At 39.8% G+C, this 27,633-nt stretch overlaps 1 protein-coding gene across 3 annotated transcripts in view; it reads right to left on the bottom strand.

Moving 5' to 3' along the window:
• ITGA8 (integrin subunit alpha 8) overlaps window positions 1–27,633 on the bottom strand; it is a 193,481-nt gene that overhangs the window by 62,047 nt on the left and 103,801 nt on the right. For all 3 annotated transcript variants that reach the window (XM_027594760.2, XM_027594757.2, XM_027594758.2), the window contains 8 exons: window positions 22,141–22,186; window positions 19,852–19,959; window positions 12,733–12,788; window positions 11,928–12,082; window positions 10,516–10,653; window positions 9,952–10,019; window positions 8,129–8,276; window positions 3,065–3,157 (listed from right to left, as the gene is read on the bottom strand). In XM_027594760.2, the coding sequence (XP_027450561.2) occupies window positions 3,065–3,157; window positions 8,129–8,276; window positions 9,952–10,019; window positions 10,516–10,653; window positions 11,928–12,082; window positions 12,733–12,788; window positions 19,852–19,959; window positions 22,141–22,186 (812 nt within the window). The remainder of the gene's footprint in view (window positions 1–3,064; window positions 3,158–8,128; window positions 8,277–9,951; window positions 10,020–10,515; window positions 10,654–11,927; window positions 12,083–12,732; window positions 12,789–19,851; window positions 19,960–22,140; window positions 22,187–27,633) is intronic.

Here is a 27,633-nt window from a genome sequence, read left to right as displayed (position 1 = left end):
TATAACAAATGTGCAATTTTCGGTCAGACCTCTGGGACTTTGCACACAAACTCTTCTCTTCTTTGGAAACCTCTTAAAACTTTTCCTGCTTTTTCTACTTGAAGAGGTTCTACTCATGCTTCAAAGCTCAGGACAAAAGATCCTCCTGCAATATACTGTCTGGTCCCACAGGTCAGGTCAGGCAGAAATTTTCTCTTTATTCCCTATCTCCTTCTTTGCTACTCTCCTATCACTCAACCTCTGATATTGCTAATTTCGAGTTTCTTATTGAATGGGGATTGTATATTTTCATCGTGATGTTGTGAGAAGAGCTTAGTATCAGGCATATAGAAGGGGTACAATAAAAATGGTTGAAAGAATGATGTGAAAAGGTGTGCTGTTGTTTGCACAGTTCCAGTGACGGGGATCTTACTGTATTGGGATGAAGCCTGGCTAATGTTGGTCTTCATTATAGAACAATTCATCCCGGGACAAAGATACAACAGTGATATGACAATTTTGTATCGGTAGGAGGCCCGTGTGTTTTCAGCTAGAATCGAACACCAGATTTCTGGGCATTGATTCTAAAGAACCTCTGTGGGACCACTACTTTTTTGTTTTCCTAATTGCGAGATTTTGCAAGTTTTTATGAATCCTTTTTGGTACATATAGATAATATATGAAAATGACATTACTACTTATAAATCAGAAGTAATACTTCTGAATATTAACTTGAATGTTTTGTTAAATTAAAATAAAAAGTCTCTTGAAAACTGTTGTTTTTTTTTTTAAATATTGGGACTAAAATAAATTGTCCTGGTGATTTATGAGGCTTTTTAATATTTAGGACTGCTTTTACATTTGGAATCTTACTACAATCCACTGAGACTATTTTTTTTAAGTACAAAATGAAGAAGTAAATAAATCAAAATGTTTTATAACAAAACAGAATGCAATAAAATTTGATGTATTTAAGGGCATTAAAGGGCGAGATAAGAAAGCTATTAGGTTTCTTCCACTACAGACCTCACAGATAAATGAATACAAACAATTTACTTCCTTGACTTCCAAAAATTATTTGCTGGTAAAATGGATTGACATCCTGTCACATAAACACATATGTGGTTAAGACCACACTGCCATTTTTACCCTCCACTTGGAATGTCCCCAGTGGCCAATTTTTGTTCCAAGATTATTCTTAGTTATTAATGATCTTAGATGATCTCTGGTTTAGATTTAACACTTTTAATACTGACAAAGGAATGAGCGCCTGGTCACCTCTAGACACAAACCCTGCCGCTACCATGTCAATTTCTTCCTCTTTGGCCTTGGGTAGACCTCTTCTCTACACCAAACTAGGTGGTTGGGTTTTTCTTGAAAACTAGCAAAAGGACTTATTAGTTTCTAGATAAAAGGATTCTAATGAAAAATGTGCTAACATCTCAGCTTAGAAATCCCATTCTATCTTTCATGGCTTCGTTTAAAAATCTCATCTCATCTGTTATTCATTAGTTTTTATCCAAGTACTTTTCACAATTTTGACAACCAGATAGAACACGGACTTTGTGTTCAGTCCTGGTTTAAACCTTGGTTTTGTCATTCAATACCTGTGTGACTTTGGGAAATTTATTTAACATTTCTCAGTTTCTTCACCTATAACCTAGGAGAAATACTCAATTCATGGGATTGTTGGTTTTGAAAATTTAATGAGATAACATAAAAGACAGAGCACCCAGTGATGGGCTTATAACACAGAGGGCAATCAGTACATGTTAGCTAATAAAAATCTGTTATAAAATTTTATCTTTTATTTAAATATTTACTTTTTTTGACCCAACAAGTGAGTTTACTAGACTATAGCTTGGCACACTTTATAAATACCTGGGATCAATGGAATAGAGTTTATTAGGGTGTAGAAAAGCAAAAATATTATTCTAGCACAATACCCTAAAGTATAAATTGGGAATAGGTATTTCTTGATAGTTTCAAATGCTCAAATACATGTGAGAGATCCTGGGCTAAAAAGTTTATTTACTGCAGGACTTCTCAGCACCTTTAAAATGCAAACGTGCATGTGAATGCCCCAGGGGAGGATATGATACTCAGCATTAACCACAGAACTCCCCTTTAAAGCCTTATCTCAAGGGATCAGTACTCTTTGGAATGTATTTTGGGAAGCTATTCTAATACAAACCTATGCAATTATAAGTTTTTATGAAATTTTTTTCAAATAGGCCACTTTATTGATAATCATAAATATCTAATTTAAAACAGGAATATGTATGTTCAGTTTATACAACATTTAATTATGCAGTATTTGCAGGCTTCAGAATTTTTTCCGATTTATGACTTCATAAGAGTTGCCACTGAGATATTTATTACAAGAAGTTACTATGTGTACTTAAATGGCTATTGAAAAAAATAAACTTATTGTCCACAAGTAATCCTGAATGAAAATTTCCTAAACCTGGAAACAAAGAAAAAGAAGAAGAAGACAAACATCTCCTTATTCTTTCAAAAGCACATTACAGATCATTATTAACTCTTTTGTTTTTCTTGCTACAATTTTCTGTATTATTCTTCAATTAAAATGTATGGAAAACATAGACCTGGTAAAGCTAACTCAAAAGCTGGGTTATGGTAACATTTTAATATAAAAATACTGCGAATGATATTATATGGGAGGTATGCCAAAAATAAAAGCTTAATCTTCCTTGCTAAAATCTTTAATTATGTTATTTCTTAAGTCATTTACTGAATACAAAGAAAAAATTGCAGTTACAGTCAAAGAAAAAATATCCCAAGAGAAAATCTTCAGCAAAAACATCTTCATAAAGCATCTAAAAGACATGTAAGAGTAAAGTCAAAAGAGAAAGCATATAGAAATATTCATCTTTTTGTGTTTTTAACCTCAGATTCCCTACCCTGTATAGGATAGAATGCTCAAGCCACCACCCTGTTAATTTCCTGCCTAATTTGTTTTAGTTGCCAGGTGCTAACCTGCTGAGTGCTAATTGGGGAGCTTTGTACTAGCTCTCTTTAAAATTCAATTAGAACTTAGTAAGGGCTTCTGGTTTTCTCTTACATTTGTTCCAGCCACCATAGGGTTCCCAAGGTCACATACCACCATCCTGGTTATATTTTCCATCTTGTACTCACAGCTCAGTGGTCGCAGGTCCTGCAATGGGAAAGAACACCACCATTGGAGCTCAGGGGGCAAATAAGTTACATCCTGTCCCAAAGGCAACTCGATGGGCCGGGAAGCTTCTCTTGATTTCAAACACCTGTGTGGGCAACTGTGCCCAAGAATTCATGTGTGACCATTAACTCAGAAGAGAAACTTGAGAGAAAAAAAAAAAAATCAAAGCTTAATTATAGGAAGAAGTTGGATTGGTAAACATACTAGTGTGTTTCCCTGAGGAGGAAAATGCTTACTACATAAAACAACATTTTAGAAATTATTTTCACTATTGCTAATGTTAAATTCGGGCCATGAAGATCACAGATAAGTAAACATCACTGAACAAATTTATTCTTGCAAGAAATGAAATGACAGGTATTAGTAGAGGATATTATATGACTCAAGGAGCATTTGCCAGAGATCTGCTCTGAACACAAACTCCTACACACCACGGTCCTAGTTTGAGATTATACAATCAGTCTTAGTTCCATCCTCTAAATACTTAAGATGGGAAGAGAATACTTTTCTGCTTACCTAGTGCTTCCTGCTCCCTTCCTCCCCCTATATCCTGTTCTTGTTAGAAAGTATAAAAACTCAAGTTTGAAGAGGCATTATTTCCCTCTAATTTACTAAGTGCCACTAATATGTCACCCTCATTCCCAGAGATAAGCTTGCAATAGGAAGACTTTCACAAAGGAGCAACCTTTTGGGAATTTCTGTCCCTGGAGAGGTCCAAGGAAGAGGGTTCTGAATATGAGGACCATTGGTCCATCTGTCAGCTCTACTGAAATTTCATCAAAGGAAGTAATGGGACTTTTCATGTAAAAGTTTCAGAAACCGCCCTCCATTCTGTTCTTCCCACTTAATTCCGAAAGACCGAGATCCAACACCAAAACAAAGAAGTGCTACACAAACACATCCAGGTAAAGAATTTTGTAAGCAAATCATATGCTTTGAGAAAATGAACTGCAGGGAAGCAGGGGGTTTTGTATCTGTTCTATTCCCAGTGCCTAGAACAGTGTTGGGCACGAAGTAGTAAATGGGAGATGCAGAGCCGAAGTAGCTCACACTACTTCCTAAGAGGAGTCTGAAATGAGATAGACAGAAACCCAAGTAACTATAAAATCCTCCCTCCTGTATCAACCAGGGAGGCACGATCACTGAAAAGTCTGTTTAGACTCATGAGAAAGGAGTGAATGACTGATATCTGGAGGTAATTTAATACATGCTCTCTCCAAATAATCTGAATGACATGTTAGTATTCTAAGCAGCTAAGAAACACAGTTTCAAAAAGCTGGTAACATTCTCTCCTCTGAAAGGGAGAATTAGCATGTATTTAAATTCTTAAGGATCCATATCTAACCCTAATTGTACAGAGAGATCTTTTGTGTTCGAATTATTAACTCAGTCCTGAAAACAGAAAAAAAGAACCCAGCAAAAGCTTTTCAAAATTTCCATGAGTCCTTTGAATATAATTTAAGGACTTAGTTTCTATAGTAAATATTTTATCTTATCTAAAGGTTAAAAGTTATGTGTACATTTTTTCCAGTTTTATGGAAATAGCTTTTTTTCACATCAATCAAAGATCTTTTCTTACCCCAGACCCTCCCACTCTTTTTCTTTTTTTAACCTTTATTTCCTTTCTCTGAGTGAAACAATGATTGTTTTTCTACATATTTCTAGATTCTTTTCCTTAGCTGTTCCAGGGACACGCCTGCTCTAATCCATTTATAGCTCTTAAGATATTATTCATTCACTAAAAATATTTACTGTGTACCTGCTGTTTACCAGGCATTGATAAAAAAGACCCCTTGTCCTCACCGAATTTCCAATGATCCTAACAATTGTAATAAGTAATCACAAGCAATTGTAACAAGCAATGGAAACATAATCAGTGCAGTTGGAGTTTTAGGATAGGAGAGAGCCGTAGTGATAGGGGAAGTTATGCACCTAGATTTAAGGACCAGAGCAGCGCCCCACCCCCCAAAGAAGTGACATCAAAGCTGCTGGGGGACAGTGCAGATCAGTGGCTCAGAGCCCAGGATCAGACCTAACAGTGGAGGTGTGAGTCTCGGTTCTGCTCTATAGTAGCTGTGTAACTTTGGGCATATCACTGAATTTCTCCCCGTCTATCAAGTGGGGCATAAGGACAGACTTGCTGTTTCTCTATAAGGCTGTTATGGGGATTAAGTACATTAAATCCATATAAGATCTCGGAGCAGTGCCCAGCCCATCTCAATTGCTCAATAAATGTTTGCAGCCTCAATCCTGACCGAGCTGAAGCCTGAAGGATAAACAGAAAGAAGTAAGCTGGATATGGGGGATGAGGGAGTGCAGTTGGTGCGTCCGAGAGAAGGTACAGGAGCCGCAATTTCTGTGGCAAGAGAGCACCTGGGTATTACAGGAACTGGAGACAAAATCGGTCCAGCTGGAATTTAGGGTGTGGGGTAAAGGAAAGAATCAAAGCCCTGTCATGAGGCTAAAGGGGTAAACAGGGACAATAGAATTAAGGGCCTTGTTAGTTATTGGAGGGATTTGGATTTTATCCTAAAAGTGATGGCGACCTAGTGAGGGTCTTCAGCAAGAAGCAGTAGGGTCAGATTTACATGGTAGGGAGAGGAGTACCCCGTGTGGAGGCAGGCAGGCAGGGAGATGAGTTAGAAGACCGTGATCATCTCAGTAAAAGATCACGCCAGCCCAGATGAAGGCAGTGACAGTGGCAGTTGGGTGGAGGGAAGAGACGAACTGGAGAGCCCGGGGCTGAGTGGGCTGTAGAAACGAGGTGGTTACCAGTACCATCCTCTGAGACAAGAAACGGGAGTCGGGGAGAAGCGTGAGTTTGGGAAGATGACAAACCTAGTTCTGGACACACTGAACGTGAGGTGAGTGTGAGGCCGAGGAAGGCAGCATGGGAGGTCCCCCAAATAGCCAAATTCACAGACAGAAAGTCGAACGGGGCTCACCAGGGGTTGGGGGAAGAGGGACTTAGGGTTGGGTGAGTACAGGGTCTCCATCTGGGAAGATGAAAACATCCTGTGCTGGGTGTTGCACAAGAAGGCACAAGAAGGTACTTAATGCCACCGAACTGCACATTTAAAAAGTGGCTAAAATGGTAAATTTTATATCTATTTTACAACAATACTAATATCAATAAGAATCATAATATAAAGCGCATAGGCCCTTATTAGAAAAAGTCACCAAAGAGAAGTATGAAGTCTGGCTCAGTGAAGGTTTCCAGAGAAAGAGATGGCCAACATCTACATTTTCAAAAAGATGAATGTTTTTAACAAAAGAATAAAAAACTTACGATCAGATAATCCTAATATGTTTCCCCCTGGAGAAAAATGTCTAAAAAAAAAAAAAAACAAACTTGAACTGAGTTTAAATAAAAAGGTACACAAACCTCAAACTGCTTAAAAACAAAGAATAAATTAGAACGTGGCTTAGTCATGTGAAATTCAAAGACTGAGCTAAATCTCTGCCCAAGGGAAACCGATGGAAGAAAAATAGTTAAGGACTTCTTTGAGATTATGGATAATGTCTGTTGTAATGTTTACAGCCAAAGATAGAGGCGATAAATGTTCTCCCGTATTTTCCACGCGACAAAGTGAACAGTAAACTGGATGTTTTGCTAAAAGAACATTTTAGAATAGATGCTTTGTTTAATAAAGTCAGGGGTGGAGGGACATGAAGGAATCAAATGAAAATAGGAGCAGAGCCCTGGAATATTTTTAAAAATAACATACTTGAACTTTTTTGTTTGTTTATACAGTTTTTGTGTGTGAGTGTGTGTAGGTGATCTTTTCCTACAAATTCTTGCAACAGAAACTCGTGATGATTTTATGACTGCCAAAGATACACGATTATTACTCACCTGGGTTTATTTTTTTTACTAAGAAGGTAATTTAACCAACACATAAACCACAAGACTAGAGGTGTGAGTAGAGGATTTTGAGTAGAGGATTTTCCATTCCTTACGTTTTTAAATGCCTATAAAGTATCAACACCACAACAACTTGCTAACATCTCTTTAGAGGAATTATTCTTCATTGAAGTATGTAGTCATTAGAATGCTCAAACTCCTCGGAGTCCGTGGTATTTGGAAACCGGCAGACAGTTAACAAATTGTAGTTAAAGGAGTAAACCCATCAGCATGTCCTGAAGGAGCTCCCGCTGTGCCTGGTTCCCGTGAAAGAGTGTTAGGCTGGGTCTCTACCCTTGGCTGTACATTTCTGTACATTTCTGAAGACGAAGGACTCTCTCCGTTATCCTGCACTGTATTTATAATGGTTTTTTAGACCAAGTGGTTAAAAACACAGCAGAACCTGAGGATGCCCTGAGCGAGAAGATTCGTGGTCTGATAAGGAAAGATTATAAAAAACATTGTTGTCAGTTTAATAAATGGTGGCATTGCCGGACCCACAAATGACGAAGACCTGGCTTTTCTTGGTCCCGGTCCCAAAAAGGTGGGCCGCGAAGGAAGAAAAATGCACGTGTTTCCTTTCCAGTGCCTGTCTCGGCTGTTATCAGTGCTCAGCTGGGACTGGTCGGACCTTCCTCCGTAAGCAGTAATGAAAACCAGACCTCCCGGGACCCTGCTTGAAATGTAAAGGAACTAAAAACAAAGGTCTGAAAACAGCCAGGGAGGGTGGGAGTGAGCAGGGGAATCAAGCTGATAGATCACATTAGGGAGCTTCTCCTTTCAGCCAGTTGTATTCTCTTCCTTGCTTCAGCTCTGGATCTTTGGCCAATTTATCTCTGCACTATGGCCAAGAAAGATATGAATACTGCTTAAGACCACCCCCCCCTTCCTGGCTCATTGTTATTATGATGACCAAAGTAAAGGGCCTTTTTGTCCTCCTTTATTTGGGAAGAAAGTCTCAGCTAAGATGGCTCTACTTAACATCAATTTGACTTCCAATATATAACGAGCTCTTTTCCTACTTCGAATAATGTGCAAGGCATTACCTTGTTGCTGCGTTCAGTCCCAACATAATCTGCCTCTTCTGGTATTATCACGAAGAGTTCAGCTTCGTAGGCACCTTCTCCTTCATTTCTTGCATTGATTATGAGCGTAAGATGATTTTCATCTCCAATGATGACCTGATGCTTATCTCTAAAAACGCAGTTTAAAAGGAATATTAGGTATCATACTTCTCTGGATTCATAGATACCTTATTTAAGGACTTGGAAGAAAAGAAGAAAGATGTGAGAATATAAGACTTGGACAAGAAGATGGTTCATCATGAGGGTCTGTGAGAAGAACTGAGAGAACCACATCTGTATGGGCAGGGCAGGAAAACATCCTGGTAATGTTTAACAAGTTCTCAAAAAAAAGAAAGAAAGAAAAGAAAAGAAAAGAAAAGAAAAGAAAAAACAGGGGAATACCAATTTGTAGCTGATTTCAGTTTTTGAAATTTTCATTTGCTGATTCCAGGGATGTAAATCCTCCCATTGTGGTCAATTTCAGGCTACGGACCTACTTAATCTGCCAGCAAAAATTCCAGGAAACTTGACAGTTTGCTCACAAGCCAGGATGAGGCCGCTCTGGCACATCACTGAACACGCACAACACTGAACATGCCCAACAGAAGATGGGCAGTGGGAGAAAAGGGAGAGACGGTTTAGAAATGAATAAGGGAGGGGGCTGTGAATGCCAACTGAACCGTAAGAGGAAGAAAGAGGCAGGTAAAATAAGATCTCAAATAGCTGCCTGAGGATTTTGAGGAAATTTAATTCTCTCCAAACCTCGAACTGAGCCAATATTTGGAAATGCCTTTTGCCAAGGCATTTGACCCTTATGACTTTTGACCCTTAATCAAAGCTATTGCTTTGGATCCTGGCTAAACTGGGAAGTTTGGGAAAAAAATCCCCTGAAAGGTTGCCAAGCAGATTCCAAACACTGGTGGTGGGATGGGCCTTGGGTGTGTGTGTGTTGGGGTGTGAGGAGCATGAGTCTGCTTTTTCCAGCAGAGGATGTTTTATCTTGGTCTCATTTCTTTCCATAACAAAATGTAGTGCAGTTACCAGTGCTGGATTGGTGACTCTCCATTACAGGCCATTTGAGTCTTTCCTTTTTTTTTTTTTTTTTTTAAAGACTTTATTTATTCAGAGAGGGGGAGAGACAGAGAGAGAGCGTGAGCAGGGAGGAGGGGCAGAGGGAGCCCCACGGAGCAGGGAGCCTGATACGGGGCTCCATCCCAGGACACTGGGATCATGACCTGAGCCGAAGGCAGACGCTTAACCCACTGAATCACCCAGGGGTCCCGAAGCACTCCGATTCTTAATTTGATTTTGGGACACCTTCCGCTTTACTCCACAGAGTGCCATTAATTTTTATTTTTTCAGGAAATTAAAAAATTGATTTCATTTTGACAATTTTAAGGATGCTTTTGAGTCATGAGGTGCTGCAAAAGCTAGTTTGGGTAAGGTGTAGATACAACCAGCCTGGGTCTCCGCTCCCAGGACTGAGGTAAGTACATACAACCTGAATCACCCCCCAACCCCTGCCCAGAGGGGTTCACTTTGAAGAAGCACTTTTCTCCCACTTTTGCTGAAAGATGAAACAGCCCAGGCAAAATCTTAGGGTATGTCACTTGATACCAGTGACAAAGAACTGACCCAAAACACAGGCTAACTCAAAGTGTAGCCAAGCTCAAGAATTTCATGCAGAGTATTTTTTTTTTTTTTTAGTAGTAGTAGTTGGAAGTGTATACTTTCTCCAGAGAAGCTTTAAATAAACACCTGTATTCCATTAGATAAAGTGTACACGTTTATTTATTTAAACTTACGGTCTAGCTGACAGCTTCAAGTCAGGAATGCACACGTTGTCTTTGCCACAATCCACCAGGATGTGAGCCTGTGTTGTGCAAACGGGCATCAGGATTAATCTGGGAAAACCTCAATCACACCCTTTTTCTTGAAAAGTATGAACGGTTCCACAAATTAAAGTAAAGCCTTCATTCCACTCCGCGGCCTGATTTGGCCCCGCTAGACACCCTAGGCCAGGCAGTGATCCCCCAACACAGCTTCGTTGACATCATAGCCCAATTCCCCGTCCTTCTGCCGTGTCCCTAAAGAAGGCCCACTCTGGCGGTGTTTTGAGGATCACAAGCTGTATTTCCTCCCTTAAGAGCCACAGTTTGAACAAATTAAATCTCGGTTGCTCAAGAGGAAGGACTTCTGAAAACAGGACAATGCAGTGTTTCAGGAAACACGTTAGGAAAATCTCCCCAGTGGGACGAGCTGGTGTGCAGGAATGCAAACGCAAGAGGCTGGGTTTGGTGTTAAGGTCACAGGAGCGATGTCCAGGGCCCTGACTGGGAATCAGCCATCCCAGGTTGTCAGGGACCTACCTGTTGGGTCACGGTGTTTTCCATGTAGTAATTCAATATCGGTTGCACTTCTGGGCCTTCTTTAAAGGTGGACTCATCCAAACTGTAATTCAAGCTAATGTTGATTGGAGATAATTTATCTCGGAATTCAGTTTCATCCTAGGGAAAATAATCACACACTCAAGGAAGGCTCCAGGAAATAGCTACAAGATGTTAGCCCCTGAGAGGCAGGCGACGTTTGACTTCAGCCAGTGGAAGTGAATGGTCAGGTGATTATCACGGCAGCAGGCTTAGGTTCATGTGGGATGTAGTAGGCAGCTTAATTAATACACGTTCAGGGATGAAATCATTTAGGGCTGGTGCTTCATTGAAATATATGCTTCGGGAGGCAGTCTTCAGGTTCCCACCCAGATGGGTCAAATTGCAAAGGAAAAAAAACCCTACTTATATACGTAATAGGTGTCATGGAAAGTTTTGTGAATTGGGATTTTTGTTTTCATGAGGTTGGCAGCATTTACGAGTCCTCTTGGGCTCGGGGGGAGAAAACATCTTGATTCTCCTCCTCTCTTGTCATCTCTTTAAGCTTGCATGAACTTCAAAACACCTTCAGCGCCCCTGAAGCTCCCTCAGAAAATGAAACAGAACCCCCTTCAGAGTGGAGGGGGTAACAGGAACAGAGGTCCTGAGCACACAGGAACACCTCAGACCACGCAGAGGAAATGCCACCTTCAGATGTGTGCCAGTCACGGTCGTAATGAGACTCAAGGGTCATGCACCCAGCTTTTCATTCTAGAGCATTCTAGAGTGCGTTTGTGAACTTTGCTCTCACTGGGTTCTCTCACCCACTCACTAAGTCCCGTTAAGGGAGGAGACAAAACGAGGGAGAGAGAGTGATAAACCCCACAACTGCTAAGAAGCTGGAATAATAGTGTTATAAATATTTTGGCTCTTCTATTTCACGGTAGGCTTTGGAGTTATGTGTAAACACACATTTCTTTAAAAATATAATTATCAGTTACTTTCAATAAAAGTGTTGAATTGCCTAAACGTTTTCCCGAGTTGGCTCTGAAATGGGCATTGATAACATCTGGCCAAACATAACTCACGTAGGAGAAAAATTCAAATAAATTACGTTTCACATTTATGGTTTTTTTGGGAGGGAGGCAGTGAGAAATGAAAACCACCCGAGTTAGTACCAGTATCAGGATAGTGTGCAAGACAGAAAGAAGCCTTGGGAACGAACAGCCACACACCATCAGGTCAGCTGCCTCGGAGCTCAAGAATGGAGCAAGGGGCCTTGTAATAAAGTTTGCTCCTATAAAAGGAAAATAGATGTGGATCTCTGTGGACAAGTACGATGATTCAATAGAGAAAAATGGTTGGAATTTGAATCTGAACGTTAGAGGCCAGAAAGGTGATTCTGGAACACTTACTCGGAGGTAAACGACAAAATCCTGGCAGTAGAGGGATTTCTGCCGCTTTATGCGAAGGGGGAAGATGCGATGGGACTGATGGTTGTCAAGGAAGAGCGTGCGCTTAATGGCTCCTTTTTGTTTTAGGGAGTCTAGGTGCACCTCGGCAGTCAAGCCTAGGGACCGAAATAAAGCAAATATAATCAGGAAAGGAAATGTATTCAGTGAATGCAGTGCTTGAATGAATTTCTATTTCAACTTGCTTACTCAGAAAACATTGTTTTCATAGTTGGATCAAAAACAATACACGAGATGAAAAAAAGTTTTAGAAAATACTCTCCAAACTGAGAACCTTGTTTTGTAATGGTTTTACATAGTCATTCCCCCATTTTTATATATTTTTTTATTATTATGTTATGTTAATCACCATACAGTACATTAGTTTTTGATGTAGTGTTCCATGATTCATTGTTTGCATATGACACCCAGTGCTCCACGCAGAACGTGCCCTCTTTAATACCCATCACCAGGCTAACCCATCCCCCCACCCCCTCCCCTCTAGAACCCTCAGTTTGTTTCTCAGAGTCCATCATCACTCTGAAAAAGTTCATCTCCCCCTCCGATTTGTTTTTACAGACAACATTAACGCCAATCATTCAAGTAGTAGTTTTGTAGAAGTTTCCATATATAGAAATATAATAGAACAATAGAAATCTTAATATTAAGAAAGGGCTCTTTCAAAGTTTTCTGTGGTCTGTGCCGAGAAATGCTTATTGTTAACTTTTCTTGGTATAGTACAGGAGCGTAAAAATGAAAACATGCTCACCTATTGGATTTGAAATGCTCTGGCCTGTTACAGATGCACATACTCTTAAAGAGAAGCTAAGGAAAATAAGAGTCAATAATGCATTGGTTAGTAAAGTTTTGAATCTGAAGTAGAAATCTTACTTTATCTCACCCAAGATAAAATGAATACATCATTTTTCCTCTGTACTTCTCATTATACACACGCACAACTAACTAAAGATACATACACATGTAAAATCTATCTATCATCTATTATCTACCTATCTGTTGACCACAACACTAATACAATCAAGATGGGTAACATTAATACATCGGAAGGTAATACTTTAAAGTATTACTAGAAGGTAACTGACTTAATCAATGGGTTAAGTAATCAATTACTTGCTACTTTTATTCCATAAATACGTAAGAACATTGCCCTGTGTTAGGGAGGGAAGAATTAGGCATATAGGAGAACAGCTAGTGGTGGGGCCTGGGGATGGGCCAGAACATGAGTCCATTTGAGGAACCCACAGGAAGTCAGTTTGGTTGGAGCGTTGGAGCAAGGCGGGGAAGCTCGAGGAGGCCAGGCTGGTTGGGTTGGTCTGCAGGGAACAGGGCTTTGAAAGTCATGTTAAAGAGTTTGGACTTCATCCTAAGAGGCACGGAGAGCCATGGGACGATTAACCCTCATCCCCACTCGGCTTAGGAGGAGGAGGGAACCTGGTGGTAACTTGCTAGGTGTGGGTACAATTTGAGGCAGAGATCCTACAGGAGGGCAGCGGCGGGGGCGTGGAGAAAGAACGTGAGGAGCTGAGCGTGGCTGTCTCAAGCTAGGTAGGCACAATGATGTGGTGTGTAGACACAATAAAAAGAGGGCAGACGTGCACAAGAGACACATTATAGTTTTGCCTAGAACATGATCTAAACTCAATCCAGAGAGACATCCGCCATGGCTTGTAGGATGACCTGCCTTGGGACCTGTTCTGTGGCCAAAGAGGAAATGAGAAATGACCAGTTGTCTCTGCCTGACTTTGCAGCATGTGCTCACGTCCCTCCTGAAACACGTCAAGCCCTAAAAAGCTAGCATTTGAGAGGGGGCTTTTTCACATTTCCAAGAAAGTGAAAATATAAGAAAATACTTAAATATGATTTAAAGACAGTCTTAATGGTTTTACTAATAAAATACTATAGTAGGATTGGAATATTTCGACAGCATCCCAAAGCTGTAAATAATTCCTAATCATACTTTAATTATGTGTCAGCTTCCTGCATGGAATATAATGAAAATGTGTCACATCTGGGACTCATCTATCTGCCGTGACCTCAGTCAGTGTCTCCCCTCAGGGTAAATAATTTGCCACATGCCATTAAGCCAATAGTTTCCTGAGATGTTTCTGCTATTACAAATGCTTGTACCACTTTCCCTGAGAAATCACAAATTCCAGCCCACTTCTATTTCAATTAGAATTATTTAAGAAAGATGGAATAGTTAGCCCTATCTTTAGATTCTGCAGCATATCTGGCTTTCAAAATCGAATTTTTTTCTGTGTCCCTCTTTTTTTTTGGGAGTACCTGGTTGCATGTCAAAATCAGAGACAAAGTTCATTAACTTTTACAAGAGAAATTCCTATTTGTAATAAAATAATCAGCCTATGTAAATTAAAATAATTTTATATATGGTATTTTGTTGAACATGAACAATTCAATAGCAATGAAGTTTTTGGAAGAGAAATAAAGCTCTGGAGGCGAACCTTATTTTTTCTTTGTGAGAAGGTGTTTGATGGACAAACGGGGTTAGCAGCTGATTTATGAATGATACCAATTACACGTCAGTGTTCTATATTTCTTAGTTCTCCCTCTCTGTTACCTCCCTATCATTAGCTGGATGACTGTGACTTTTTTCATACAACTTTAAAATAACTGCTACAACTTACTGAATTGTTGATAACAGCACCTCAGCTGAAACCTGCCAGTTTCTAGATGTCTTTCATAGAAAAGACATCCTTTCTGTCTTTTTTATGAAAGACTCTTTTCATAGAAAAGAGTCACCGAGTCAAAACATTCCAAGCACCTTGTTCTGATCTAAAAGGAAAACCTCAAAATCTCATAGTACTGAAACAAAATATTCATTCTTTTCAAGAAAAGTTTTATTATTGGGGTGCCTGGCTGGCTCAATCTGTAGAGCATATGACTCTTGATCTCAGGGTCCTGAGTTCAAGCCCCACATTGGGTGGGGAGCCTACTTAAAAAAAAAAGACATAGTCCTATCAGATATCAAAAAATGTTATGAAGTTATGATAAATAAAACATTATTAATAAAATTTTTATTATTGAAATATAGTTGATATATAATGTTATATTTGTTTCAGGCAAATAACACAATGATTCGACAACTCAGTATCTTACTCAGTGCTCACCATGGTAAGTGTAGCTACCATCTATCACCATATAAATTTAAAACAAATTTATTGACTCTATTTCCTATACTGTCCTTTTCATCACTTTTATTTATTTATTTATTTAATTTATTTTCTAACTGGAAGTCTGTACCTCTTAATCTCCTTCATCTATTTTGCCTATCTCTCTTACCCCCCATCTCTGCCAGCTACCTGTTTGTTCTCTGTATGAGTCTGTTTTTTGTTTTGTTTTGTTTTTTAGACTCCACATATAAGTGAAATCATGATACTTGTTTTCTCTGTCTGACTTATAATAACTTAGCATAATATCCTCTAGGTCCATCCATGTTGTTGCAAATGGCAAAATCTCATTTTTTTTTTTTTTTACGGCTGAGTATTCTTCCACTATAAATATATACACCACATTTTCCTTATCCATTCATCTATGGATGGATACTTGGGTTGCTTCCATATCTTGGCTATTGTAAATAATGCTGCAATAAACATAGGGGTGAGTATATCTTTTCGAATTTTAGTGTTTTTGTTGAGATAGTCATTCTGAATTTAGCAAAACATACATTGTACATAAACCTACACATATATTCACTATGGTTTTATATACCAGAGAATTGGGTCCACTCACAGGTCTATACCTAATTATGAAGTACCCTTGAGTTGTCACAGAAAGCTGTGATTTAAAATTAATTAGTGTTAAAATTACAAACTTGAATTTATGATCACATTCAATATGGTACATTAGTCTGAATAGGTCTGATTGGAAATACATCAGAAGTCAGGACGATACATGACAAATCCTCAGACACCAGCCCTGACTCAATGCACAGTTAGAGTAATGATACTGTGATTTAACGGTGTGCATATAGCCATGCATGAAGGAAAAAGAATGAGGTGGATACCAAACAGGATGTAAAACTACAAAGCAATTCACTTTTCTTTCTTTTTTGTTTATTTATTTACCTTAAGTAATCTCTGCATCCAATGTGGGGCTCGAACTCACGACCCCAAGATCAAGAGTCACATGCTCCTCTGACTGAGCCAGCCAGGCAACCCTCATTTTTCAGTCTAAGCCCTTTAATTCGATTTCAGTGACAGCAAATATTTTGCATAAAGTTAGGCATATTGGAAAAGGTTTTCTTACATTTGAAAAGTTGATAGTGATGGTTTTTCACATTTGTCAAAAGAAATGTTTTACTACTTTTTTAAATTGATTAATAACAATATTAATATTTATTGTGCCGGTTTTATTTTTATTTTTCTAATTTGGCAGTGCCAGTAGCCGATACTTTATAAAGCTACACAGCCGTTTGAAAGATGCAGAAATTTACACTGATGGACGCGAAGAACTATTTCCCAGTTAAGCTTCACTTAAATGGTTTTCAAATATAGAATACAAGGTTATATCAAATAGAGACAAAAACTCTAGGAAAGCAAATTGACAAATGCCTGTCAATCGTTTTGGAAATACTGACCTAAATTCCTAAAATAAATTTAAAAACTATCGAAGAGGGCGCCTGGGTGGCTCAGTCGGTTAAGCGACTGCCTTCGGCTCGGGTCATGATCCTGGAGTCCCAGGATCGAGTCCCGCATCGGGCTCCCCGCTCAGCGGGGAGTCTGCTTCTCCCTCCAACCCTCCCCCCTCTCATGTACTCTCTCTCTCTCTCTCATTCTCGCTCTCTCAAATAAATAAATAAAAATCTTTAAAAAAAAACTATCGAAGAAACACATTGTAAACTGAACCAGCTGTTAACTTTCATCTTCAAGTACCCTGAGCCACCATTAATTCCAAAGTTTTGCATGTGAAGACGAAATGTTTTTCAGAGAATACATGTGATAGAATGAAATAAGTAATTATAAAGACATATATTTATTCATTTGCCCACATAACAAATTTCATCTTACCTTAATAATATAGTTTAAATGCAATAAGGAAAACAGCTCATGAAAAGAAACATTTTCTTGTAACAAAGTAATACTCTTTCCTTAAAACCAAACAGACCCCGTATCTGTTAAAAATACTTAAATTTCATTAGGGGCGCCTGGGTGGCTCAGTCGGTTAAGCGGCTGCCTTCAGCTCAGGTCATGATCTCAGGGTCTTGGGATCGAGCCCCGCATCGGGCTCCCTGCTCAGCAGGGAGCCTGCTTCTCCCTCTCCATCTGCCTCCCTCTCTGCCTACTTGTTCTATCTCTCTGTCAAATAAATAAATAAAACCTTAAAAAAAAAACAAAACCTAAAGATCCTTAGAAAAATGAACTAGTTTAAATTGCACTTTATAGGGGTGCCTGGGGCGCTCAGTCGGTTAAGCGTCTGCCTTTGGCTCAGGTCATGATCTCAGGGTCCTGGGATCGAGTCCTTCATCAGGCTCCCTGCTCGGCGGGAAGCCTGCTTCTCCCTCTCCCACTCCCCCTGCTTGTGTTCCCGCTCTCGCTGTGTCTCTCTCTGTCAACTAAATAAATACAATCTTTAAAAAATTTAAATTGCACTTTATATCAGAGCGTGCCACGCCCAGATACTTGAAAGCATCCAGTGTAGGGTCCATTCAGTTGTGAACGTGGGAACATCAGACTCTTTGGGGAAATACTGAAGTCTTAGCACTCTTGCCCAAGGAGCTCCATTTCAGTGAATCACGCCAGGGTAAGGATAGACGCTGGCTCTTTCACATATTTTCTCAGATCAGGTTTTCATTATAATACGTTATGGTTTTAAATCATTTAAAAATGTGCTTAGGGCATTTCCAAGCTACTTTCAAAAACTGGTAAAGGAGAGGACACGCCTCCCAGAATTGGGGAATGCCCAGCAAAGGACGTTTTATCAAAGATTTCTTCAGGGTCTTCCTCACACCCCCACCCCCACCCCCGACCTCCACCGATGAAGGCTTTGACTCTGCTATGAACTCTTGTCAAAAGGCCATCAACAACACGCTGAGATTGGGTGGAAATAAGTCCTCTGGGTCAACACTGTTTTTTTCTGCATTCTGACATTCTCAGGAACTGAACATCCTGTCTGAGTTAGACCACACCTTCTGGAAAATGAGGGCAAATCTCAAACACTCCAAGTATTTGTTGATTTTTCAGAGGATATACCCTGTTGGCATTACCCAATATGACAGACTTCTGACCCTTGAGGACCCATGTATTGAGAAACAAAGTGGCATATTCTCAAGCTCTGTTACAACTGAATTCCATTTGTAGTTCCTTCAGATGACCAGCAAGGTTGAGAAGGGAACACTTTCAAAAGGGATAGAAATCGCGTTCTCCCACGGCCTACCAAAGGAACTGCAATGCTACTAATATTCGTGATAATGAGATCAGGGCCACAACAATAGAGTTGGGAGTACAAAAATTGCTATTTTTATAATGTTTGCCTTTTGTCTAATTGTGCACACTAAATCACAAAACAGACGTGTGTTTTTAGCACAGGAAACTGAGCGATTTAACCGAAACCTATTTAAAAAAAAAAAAAAGTCTGGAAAGGGGTATCCATAAGCATATGCAAATGTAAGAGTCAAGGTATTTTATTCTATTTTCAGTTTGTTTAACATTTATTTTAGCATGCCAAGAATCCTGCTCTCTTTTGAGCAGGAATTTCTGCGAATGTTTTTATGCTTCTCCTCTCACTTGGAGCCTGTAGACTGGAGAAGTTGCCTTCAAGTAATAAGTTAACAACAAAAGATCAGCACCATGTGATAGATCCTTCTTTTTTTTGTTTCAAAAGACTAACTCTATTTTTTCTATATCTGTATTTGTTTCTATCTCTCTATATAGAAAAACACTAGTGTACATTCATGCCTCCCATTCCAGATTAGCCCCACAAGAAATATTCTAGCTTTCCTTTTTTATTTGTAACTTTCTTCTCTGACATTGAGAAATGTTGCTGCCATTATCCTCATCATATTTGCTCATATCTTCAATCTCTCTGAGTATTGTTATCTTAAAAAAATTTTTTAAGCGTAGTTGAAAAAAATGTGACATTAGCTTCAGGTGTACAACAGTGATTTGACAAGTTTATACATCATGCTATGGTCACCGCCAAGTACAGCTACCATCTGTCCCATTACATTGCTATTATAATATCATTTACATTCCTCATGCTCTGCTTTTATTCCTGTTACTTACTCATTCCATAATTGGAAGCCTGTACCCCCCTCCCCCTTTTACCCATTTTGTCCAACCCCCACCTCCATCCCCTCTGGCAACCATCAGTTTGTTCTCTATATGTATAGTTCTGTTCTGCTTTTTGTTTGTTTATTCATGTTTTTTAGATTCCATTTATGAGTGGAATCATATGGTATTGGTCTTTCTCTATCTGATTTATTTCACTTAAAGTGATACCCTCTAGGTCCATTCATGCTGTCTCAAATGGGAAGATCTCATCTTTTTTTTTATGGCTGCGTAAAATTCGTGTGTGTGTGTGTGTGTGTGTGTGTGTGTGTGTGTGTGTGTGTGTGGAGGGAGAGAGAGCGCAACATATTATATATATTGTAATTTGTATATATGGTAGTATTTTATATATGTAGTAATTATCTCTCTCCCTATATATATATATATCACATTTTCCTTATCCATTCAGAAAGACTAACTCTTTGTTACTTAAATTGGGCGCACAGACCCACAGCATAACATTCGACTGGAGCTTTCCAGAGCTACAAAGTCTCAGGCCCCACCCCGGAAGCCGCATTACCACAAGAGGCCCAGGTGATCTGCATCCACATCAGAGTTGGAGAAGCCCTGGGCTAACTCACCAGGCCACAGATGACAGAGACTCTGGAATCTGGCATGTTTTATTTTCCAGATTGATAATCATTGGGTGCAGCAAAAGCTGGGCATCCACGGTCACAACTGGTCTTGCTCTGCAGGGAGAAGACACAGGGTTATAATGAGCCACATGAGCGACACCCCACTTCCAGAGGCCACTGCCAACATTCCCAACCTTTGTGCCAAGAATTTGCCTCACTGTGTGAGCAGGTGGGCTCCAGACTTAACTCATTACCTTAAAACATATGTGGTAGCTCATGAATACAAATAAAGGATGCTATGGGTCCGTCAAGCAAAACCACATTCACGGAGCTGCTTTGTGTGTAGAGTGGGCTCCAGGTATTTTGGAGATATTGCTGTGAAGTGCGCTCTGTGATCTGCTATATTTGTATCTGAGGAAACACGTCATTCTATACTCACTCATGCCTGTAAGTCCTTGACTTTTGCAAATTTCCTTTCCTGATGGGCTGATGGTTTTTTATTTTGTTGGATAATTTTCTATCCAAGCTTTGCAGATTGAGCTAAGCACGTAAGGGTGGGCTGACAAGATCATTGTTGTGCTTCACACCAGAGCCGTGGTTCTCAATCCTGACTGCATGATAGAAGCACTCAAGGAGTTCCCAGAGAGGTCAAAAAACCTCAGGGGGTCAGGGCCAGGCATCGGAATGTTAACCAAACCCTCCAGGTGGTTCTAATGTGCAGCCAGGTGTGAGGAGAGGGACTAAATGTACAGCAAACTCAATTTTCACCAAGGTGAGGGTAATAAGGCAAGCAAGTAACTCACGGGGGAAGGGGACTGGGCAATTTTTAAAGCGCTGTTCCAAGATAGGAGAGCTAAGAGCCAAGTCTCCAGATGACAATGTGAAATGATATTGCGTTGGGTAAGTCTTCCTCTGAGGGGAGGGAGGGCTGTGCTTTGGGACGGTGTGTGTTTAGGGCACGACTTTAAACAGTTTCATGACCACCACAACAGCCCCCCTGGGCATTTTCCTGAACTCCTTTACACTATTTATCTGGGCTTTGTTACATAATTTTGTTTTTAATATTGTGTTAGCTCCAGTCCTTGAAAAAGCAGACGGTAAGACGGTAAGACCGGGTTCGATGTGCAAGATAATCACTGGGGCAAATACCTATGAGGGAAAAAAAGGGGCGGGAGTGGGGAGGCTGGCGGCCGGCCGTCAGACTGCGATGGAGGTCTGGTCCCTGCGAAGGAGCGAGGGGAGGAATGAGGACTGGGCGGTGGATTGAGACCTTAGCAACCAGCCCATGAGTGCATCAGCCCTGAGCGGGGCATCGGCATGGCCCCCGGACGCACAGCCCCATCCTTTAGGCACCTGAGCTTTCCAATCATCTGATTCTCTACAACCCAAAGTGGCGAGGGGTGGGTATACATCAGTCTAGGAGTATGTCTTGGAACTGATGGAGAAAATCTCACTTACTCGAGGAGACCTAACTTTAGAATCGCACCGGGGGTTGGGCTAGGTTAGTGTTATGTGCCCAGAACACGTGGGGCTGCTCTCTGCCTTTTGTTTTGATATCCTGATCTAATGTCTTGCATTCCTATAAAACTTTGTTTTTAAGAAGAAAAAAGATTCTAAAATTTTTGAGTACCCATTGTCTACCGGTAACTTACTATTCTGTGTACTTTACCTCCAGATTGCCACTTAATCCTCTTCACAAAAATAAACTTCTAAAGCAGCTATTGTTATTCCTCTTTAACAGACAGAAAAATCAGAGTCTCAGAAAGTTGCAGGAACTTGCCCAAGACTACACACGAGTGAGTGTGTGTGGAATGGCTAGGCTTTTGAATCTAGGCCTGTCAGATTTGAACTTTTGTTCAATACTTGTTTTTGGAGTATTATTTTGGTACATTCCATTCCCTAACTGAGTCTCCACACCTGATTTATATAAACCTCCTCCCACTGGTACCCCTTCTCTATAAGCACATGTTAATGCATTTCCAAGGCAAAGAGAAGAATTCAGACATAGTAACATCTAAAGAATGCATCATTTTATAAGTTCTGCTAAGATTCATATCTTCATTTAACATTATGTTGGTAGGGGCTGGAAGTTTGGTCATGAGGTATGAGATTAAAAAGACAGAGAGATGAAAGAAAGAACAGTTGAGAGCAAAACTTCCTCCAAACTTTAAAAAGAGCATCTAAATGTTCTCCAAAATAAATAGTTGGGATATAGTCTTGAAGGGGAAATGAGCAGCAAAAAGGAAATGCACTTGAAACAATTAGAGGAACATTTGCATACCACAAACCACGTACCTGTAAACAGCTACTTTTCCTGTTCCGAATGCACCTACAATTAAATCTAAAAAAAGACAAAAACTCAAAACACATGCACACATTTTATAGAAACAATCTAAGCTCATATTCATAAATAGCATACAGCGCATCCTGAAATGCTGATTGTAGAGTGAGGCTCATCCAGTAAGAGCAGAAAATTGCACCTTCCTTAAGACATTCTGGAAAGGATGTTGGACCTTCATCGTAACTCAGTAGGACACACAAACCAGTAGATCTCAATCCCTTCTGGACTCATGAAAGCCAGCTTTCTAGCAATGCTTTAAAAATGCATCATAACACCATTTCTCCTATCCTCCAGACTGCAGGCCTACATCTTAGGGAAAGTGAAAGGGAAAAACCATGTGCTTTAGTGCCTGTATGTACTGGGCATGTTACACATCTTGTTTTCCCTTTCCCTCCAGCAAAGACCCTAAGAAGCTGGTCTTATTATTTATTACAAAATGGGACATTTCGACTGTCCATCCTTTTGACACAACGATTTGCTCTTTATGAATAGTGTGGATGGTGAGTACCCTCTTGGCAAAGGGATTGGTAGTTTACGAACTAATTAATGTGTCATTTTAATGATCTTAAATAACAACAACAACAACAACAACAACAATAATAAATAGCACATGTTGAACACTTACTCTAGGCCGGGAATTCTTTTTAAGGGTTGACCTTAATTATTCCTAATAAGAAGCTAGGAAGTCTCTAAAGTCTCTACTATTTGCACGATTTTGCAGGTGGGTAAATGGAGGCTTAAGAAGGCGAACCTATAAATTCACTGAAGTCCACACTAGGCGAGAGGTGGGGCTGGTCTACGGCGGTTCTGGGTAACAGAACAATCTTAGGCTGTCTGAGGGGTAATGCTCACACTGATTGCAGTGTTTGGCTAAAACACAGGTAAAGCAGTCTGTTTTCCTAAATCTAATGTATAATGATTCCTCTTGGTAGATGCAACCAAACCAACATACAAATGACAATGGCTGAGCCTGTAGAATAAAATTTAGGTGTTGATATGAGAAAACTGGACCCGGTAGAAATAAGGGCCACAGAAGAAAACTTACACAGTTGAGACCATAAGTGGTTAATCCTAGGAGAGCAGAAATGAAAATGAAAAAAAAAAAAAAAAAGAGGAGGTCTTCTCTGGCCAGTCCATATGGAAAACCAATCAAGGAATTAATTGGTTTAATGGAGTCTGCACAGGAAAATGATTTGTAGCCACGTTCCCTCGGCACTCACCTTTCCTGGACATAGGAGCAGCATCGGACTGCAAGCATGATTCCCCCTGGAGGCCGGAAGTGACCCTGGCCCGAGCCCTCAGCTAATGATGGATGGAAACAGGCGATAACCAGGAACGGCTGCTTCCTTACCCCTCCAGTGGGATAACTCTGGAAGCACGTTCTTCCCTGTCTCCCACATGTCCCCAGCTCCCACTACCCACTGTGTCAACCTGTTTCATATCCATCTTCCTTCCCATGGCCTTCTTCCCCCTCCCTTAGCAATGTTTCTTCGGACCATTTCTCACTTGTTTTCTAAATCCTTGTCTTAATGTCTGTGCTGGAAGAACCCAACCCAAAACAACAACCGTTCTTAATAAAAATGTTTGTTTTTCAAAAGAAAGGGACTTCAACATGTTCCAGGTTAAAACCACAGTTGAGATGTCTCGTGTTTTATAGACACAGAGTCAGATTCAGATCATGGGTTCGAGACTGGACTCCCAAACTCTGTATCTAAAAGTGTGCATATGCGAATGTTCAAAGAAGTCAAATGCAGTTCATTTTGAAGAATTCTTTATTAGTGAGATTAAAAGACACAGTAAGAAAAAAGACAATGTGACCAGCTATGGCTTATGGCATGAAATAGTCTTTTCCAAAGATTCAAGTCTTTGAAGCCAGAAGCCAAAGTTTCCGAGTCTACCAATTTTTAAAATTGTATCAGAGTTTGAACTTTTTCAAATATTTTCACATTTATTTTTTCCTGTTACATTCCTCTCTTCCAGCATATCCATGCATTTTTGCTATGTCAGGGGAAGAAGAGCTACTGATCTGAGGAAATGTGAACTCTGTTCTCCCTGTGTACCATGCTCTCCAGGAGTTACACAGAACACCGGTGGCCCTCAGCCTGATCCCTATCTATTGACCTGACACCAGACAAGAGAGTTCCATTATGAAAACTGATTCTAGAGGAATTATGTGCTTTGTTTTTGGGGGCTCCAAATATGGTGAAATATTAATATACCAAGATTAGATACTTTATAAAAGATGAATTTTAATGATGGACTCCTCTGGAAATGGCCAAGAGAACAAGACTGTGAGCTCTTCCAGGGCAGAAATCTTTCTTTGGGCTCACATATCACAACTACCTCATGGAATGGTACAGGGTGAAATAAATGAAGGAAGAAAGAAAGAATCTTTGCATCCACAGTACCAGGCACTGGGCCAGATTGGGAACAGAGGCTTTATAAATACTTGAAATAAGAGAATAAGTAATAATGAGATAATGTACTAAAGATGAGCAAGGTGAAGAAAATGGGACAGTTGTTAAGACAGGCTCATGGAAACCGTAGTTAAATTCTGCTGGGTTTCTGCCTATGTGAGTGTGCACGGATGTACGCGCGCACACACACACACACACAGAAGCTCCAGATGCTAGAAAATTCCAGAAAGTACAGAAGCTGCATCACAACTCGATCATCATTTTAGACAAGAAGATGAGAGACACCCCCTGAGAGTAATGAGCAAGAGGCCTTTTCCTTTAGAAACTTTGATTCCTGTGCCTCAGGGTGGGAATTTTACTTCTCTGGAAAAATAAAGTAACTGGCAAAAAAGTCCACAATTTTCTTCATGAGAATGCGGCCACAGTTATTCAGAGGCCAAGAAAACAGTTATCTACCAGGAAAGTATGTTTGCCTTTGGAGACACCACCTTGGTATTGTGCCTGCTGGAAAAGGCCAGAAACATTTATGCTTAGGACCTTAAACTTCTGGGATCTCTCTAAGGGGGAGAATTGATCTGCCAATTTGTGTTCCTAACTGATTTGCCCTTTCAAAATATGTGATTTGTTTTAATGAGTACTATGTGGTTTCCATATACATATATACATGTATATATACACACACATAGTTATATGATCCTTATATACATACATGTATATTGATATTTGTGTATCTATGTATGTCTATCCACATACACATTTCTGTACAGATAGACATGTACATATATTCATGTATATATGCACATACACACTACTTTTTTAATCTTACATAATTCCGTCATGCTTAGGAATTCAAAGGATAATCTGAAGAGAAAGTAATTTTCGTACTGATACTTGGGATTTGTAACTCTGCAAACTTTCTTTCTTGCTTTGAGATAACAGGTCTTATACCATTATCTAATGTTTATTTTCCTTTCTTCTAGAAACTTCTTAAGGGCAGATTCTGAAAACAAACAAAAAATTTTGCCTTTATATAAGACACAGCTATTTTTTTTTTCTCGAAGAAATAACTGGTGACTAAGATCCGTTCTTTCCCCTTAATCTAAAATTATTCCCAAAATGCTGGAGCCCTTTGTTATCACCTCACTTTGCCTGGGAAACGGTTTATTTTCCTTTTGGCCTTTGATGAAACAACTGCGTACTTTTAAGGATTCAAAAAGGGGAACATTAGCATGAATGCAGGCTCAGTTGGCAAGAAAAAATAACCCTAAAAATGTGAGGTCATAGGATATGTATTACACCTCTGTTCTGTATTCTATTTCTCCAAAATTATTATTATTAAACGAGGAAGAAGAAAAGAGCCAAGCTTTTAAAGTGGTACTTGGACTATAGAGTCTGATTTGATTAACCTAGGAAGGAAATTTTAGAGTTGGAAGAAGTTCTATGTGAAACAGCTTTGTTTTGAGTGTGGGTGTAGGTGGGCAGGAGGGAGTGGAAACTTTCTAGGGGTGAGGGGACAGGGGCCAATCGGAGGGGAGACAGCAGGAAGAGCAGCTACAGTAATGCGTTACAGGATCACTCAGAATCCTTTAGTGGAAAGTCCCTTTGGCCATCCAAGCGTCTACATTTCACAAGATGTGAGCCTTCTTACTTTTCCTTCCTACTCTCTGGTCTCGTTGAGAAATGTACTAATGCTTATGTCTGTGGCTAAAGATGCCGTCAGAGCCCTCCTTTTATATTTTGGAATTAAGAAACATTTACTATTTTAGAATAATCCTAGACAATGAGAATTGCCATAAGGAACTTCCAAACAATTGAGAAATATGGTAACGTACAGCTAATAGTTGTATAAAAAGATTACAATGACCCCAGACAGAAGGCCTCCTTAAACGTGACCAAAACAATGTGGAAATCACAAAGGAATTTTAAAGTGTAAACTCTTTTGCAAAAAGTCAAAGCAGGGTCCAAAGAGAAATGAAAGGAATGGGGGAAGATGTTTATAATGTATACGCCTGATCAGATGTGAGTATTTTTCAATGCTTACAAGAATGTCTGGCACATAGTAAAATAAATAAATATTAATTATTATTAACCCTAATTCATACTGAGCCCACACAAATTAATAATAAAACTATAAACATTCTAATAAAAAGGTTGTAAAGAGGCAATTCACATAAAAATAAATAGCCATGACCAATAAATATATAAAAAGATGATCAGCCTCATTAGTCAGCAAAGAAATCCAAATGAAAGGAACAATGAGATACCATTTTTGACCTTTCCATCGGAAGAGATGAAGGATTTGTGGCAGGCAGCGTTGGGCGAGGACTGAGAACTCAGGCTGTCTGTGAGAGGGGAGGTAAATGGGCACAATTTTCTTGGAAGGAAGTTTGCCAATTGGTCTGACAAGGCAAACTTTTTGCCCTGGCATTTGCACTTCTAGGAATTTGTCCTGAGGCTCTGTTGGATAATTGTGTAGACATGCGTCAGACAAAAGCTAGCTTTCTAAGCACTTTGAGTATATGAATTCTTTAGTTATAATAATCCCAGGAGGTGCATACTTTAATTATTCCCATTTAAAAATGAGGAAAATGAGATACAGAGAAGCGAACTAGAGAAGGGGACAAGGCCAAGTTTAAGCCCAGGCAGTCTGGCTGCAGAGCCAACATGCTTTCCTATTTTACCATGCTGCTTCCCAAAAGCCCATCTGCAGGCCATTTTTTCTCTCTTTAAAAATTTTTAAAATTAAGTATATTATACATACAGTAAATTGCATCCTTTCTAGTGTCCTGTTCTAAGAGCTTTGATCAATGCATCCAGTCATATAACCACCACCAGGATCAAGAACAGTTCCATCATCCTAAAATGTCATCTATGCTGCCTGTCATTGAACCTGCCCCACCCCTAGCCCTGGCATCCACGAATGTGTTTTCCAGAATGGCAGAGAAATGGAAGCGCACGGTATGTAGCCTTTTGGGTCTGGCTTCCTTCACAATCAGCTCAGCGCATCTGAGAGTCATCCACCACGTTGGG

Source organism: Zalophus californianus, chromosome 9 (assembly GCF_009762305.2).
Source record: "Zalophus californianus isolate mZalCal1 chromosome 9, mZalCal1.pri.v2, whole genome shotgun sequence".
In the NCBI taxonomy this organism is placed as follows: Eukaryota; Metazoa; Chordata; class Mammalia; order Carnivora; family Otariidae; genus Zalophus; species Zalophus californianus.
Note: the sequence above shows the minus strand (reverse complement) of the source record. Positions and strands in the feature narration are given on the sequence as shown.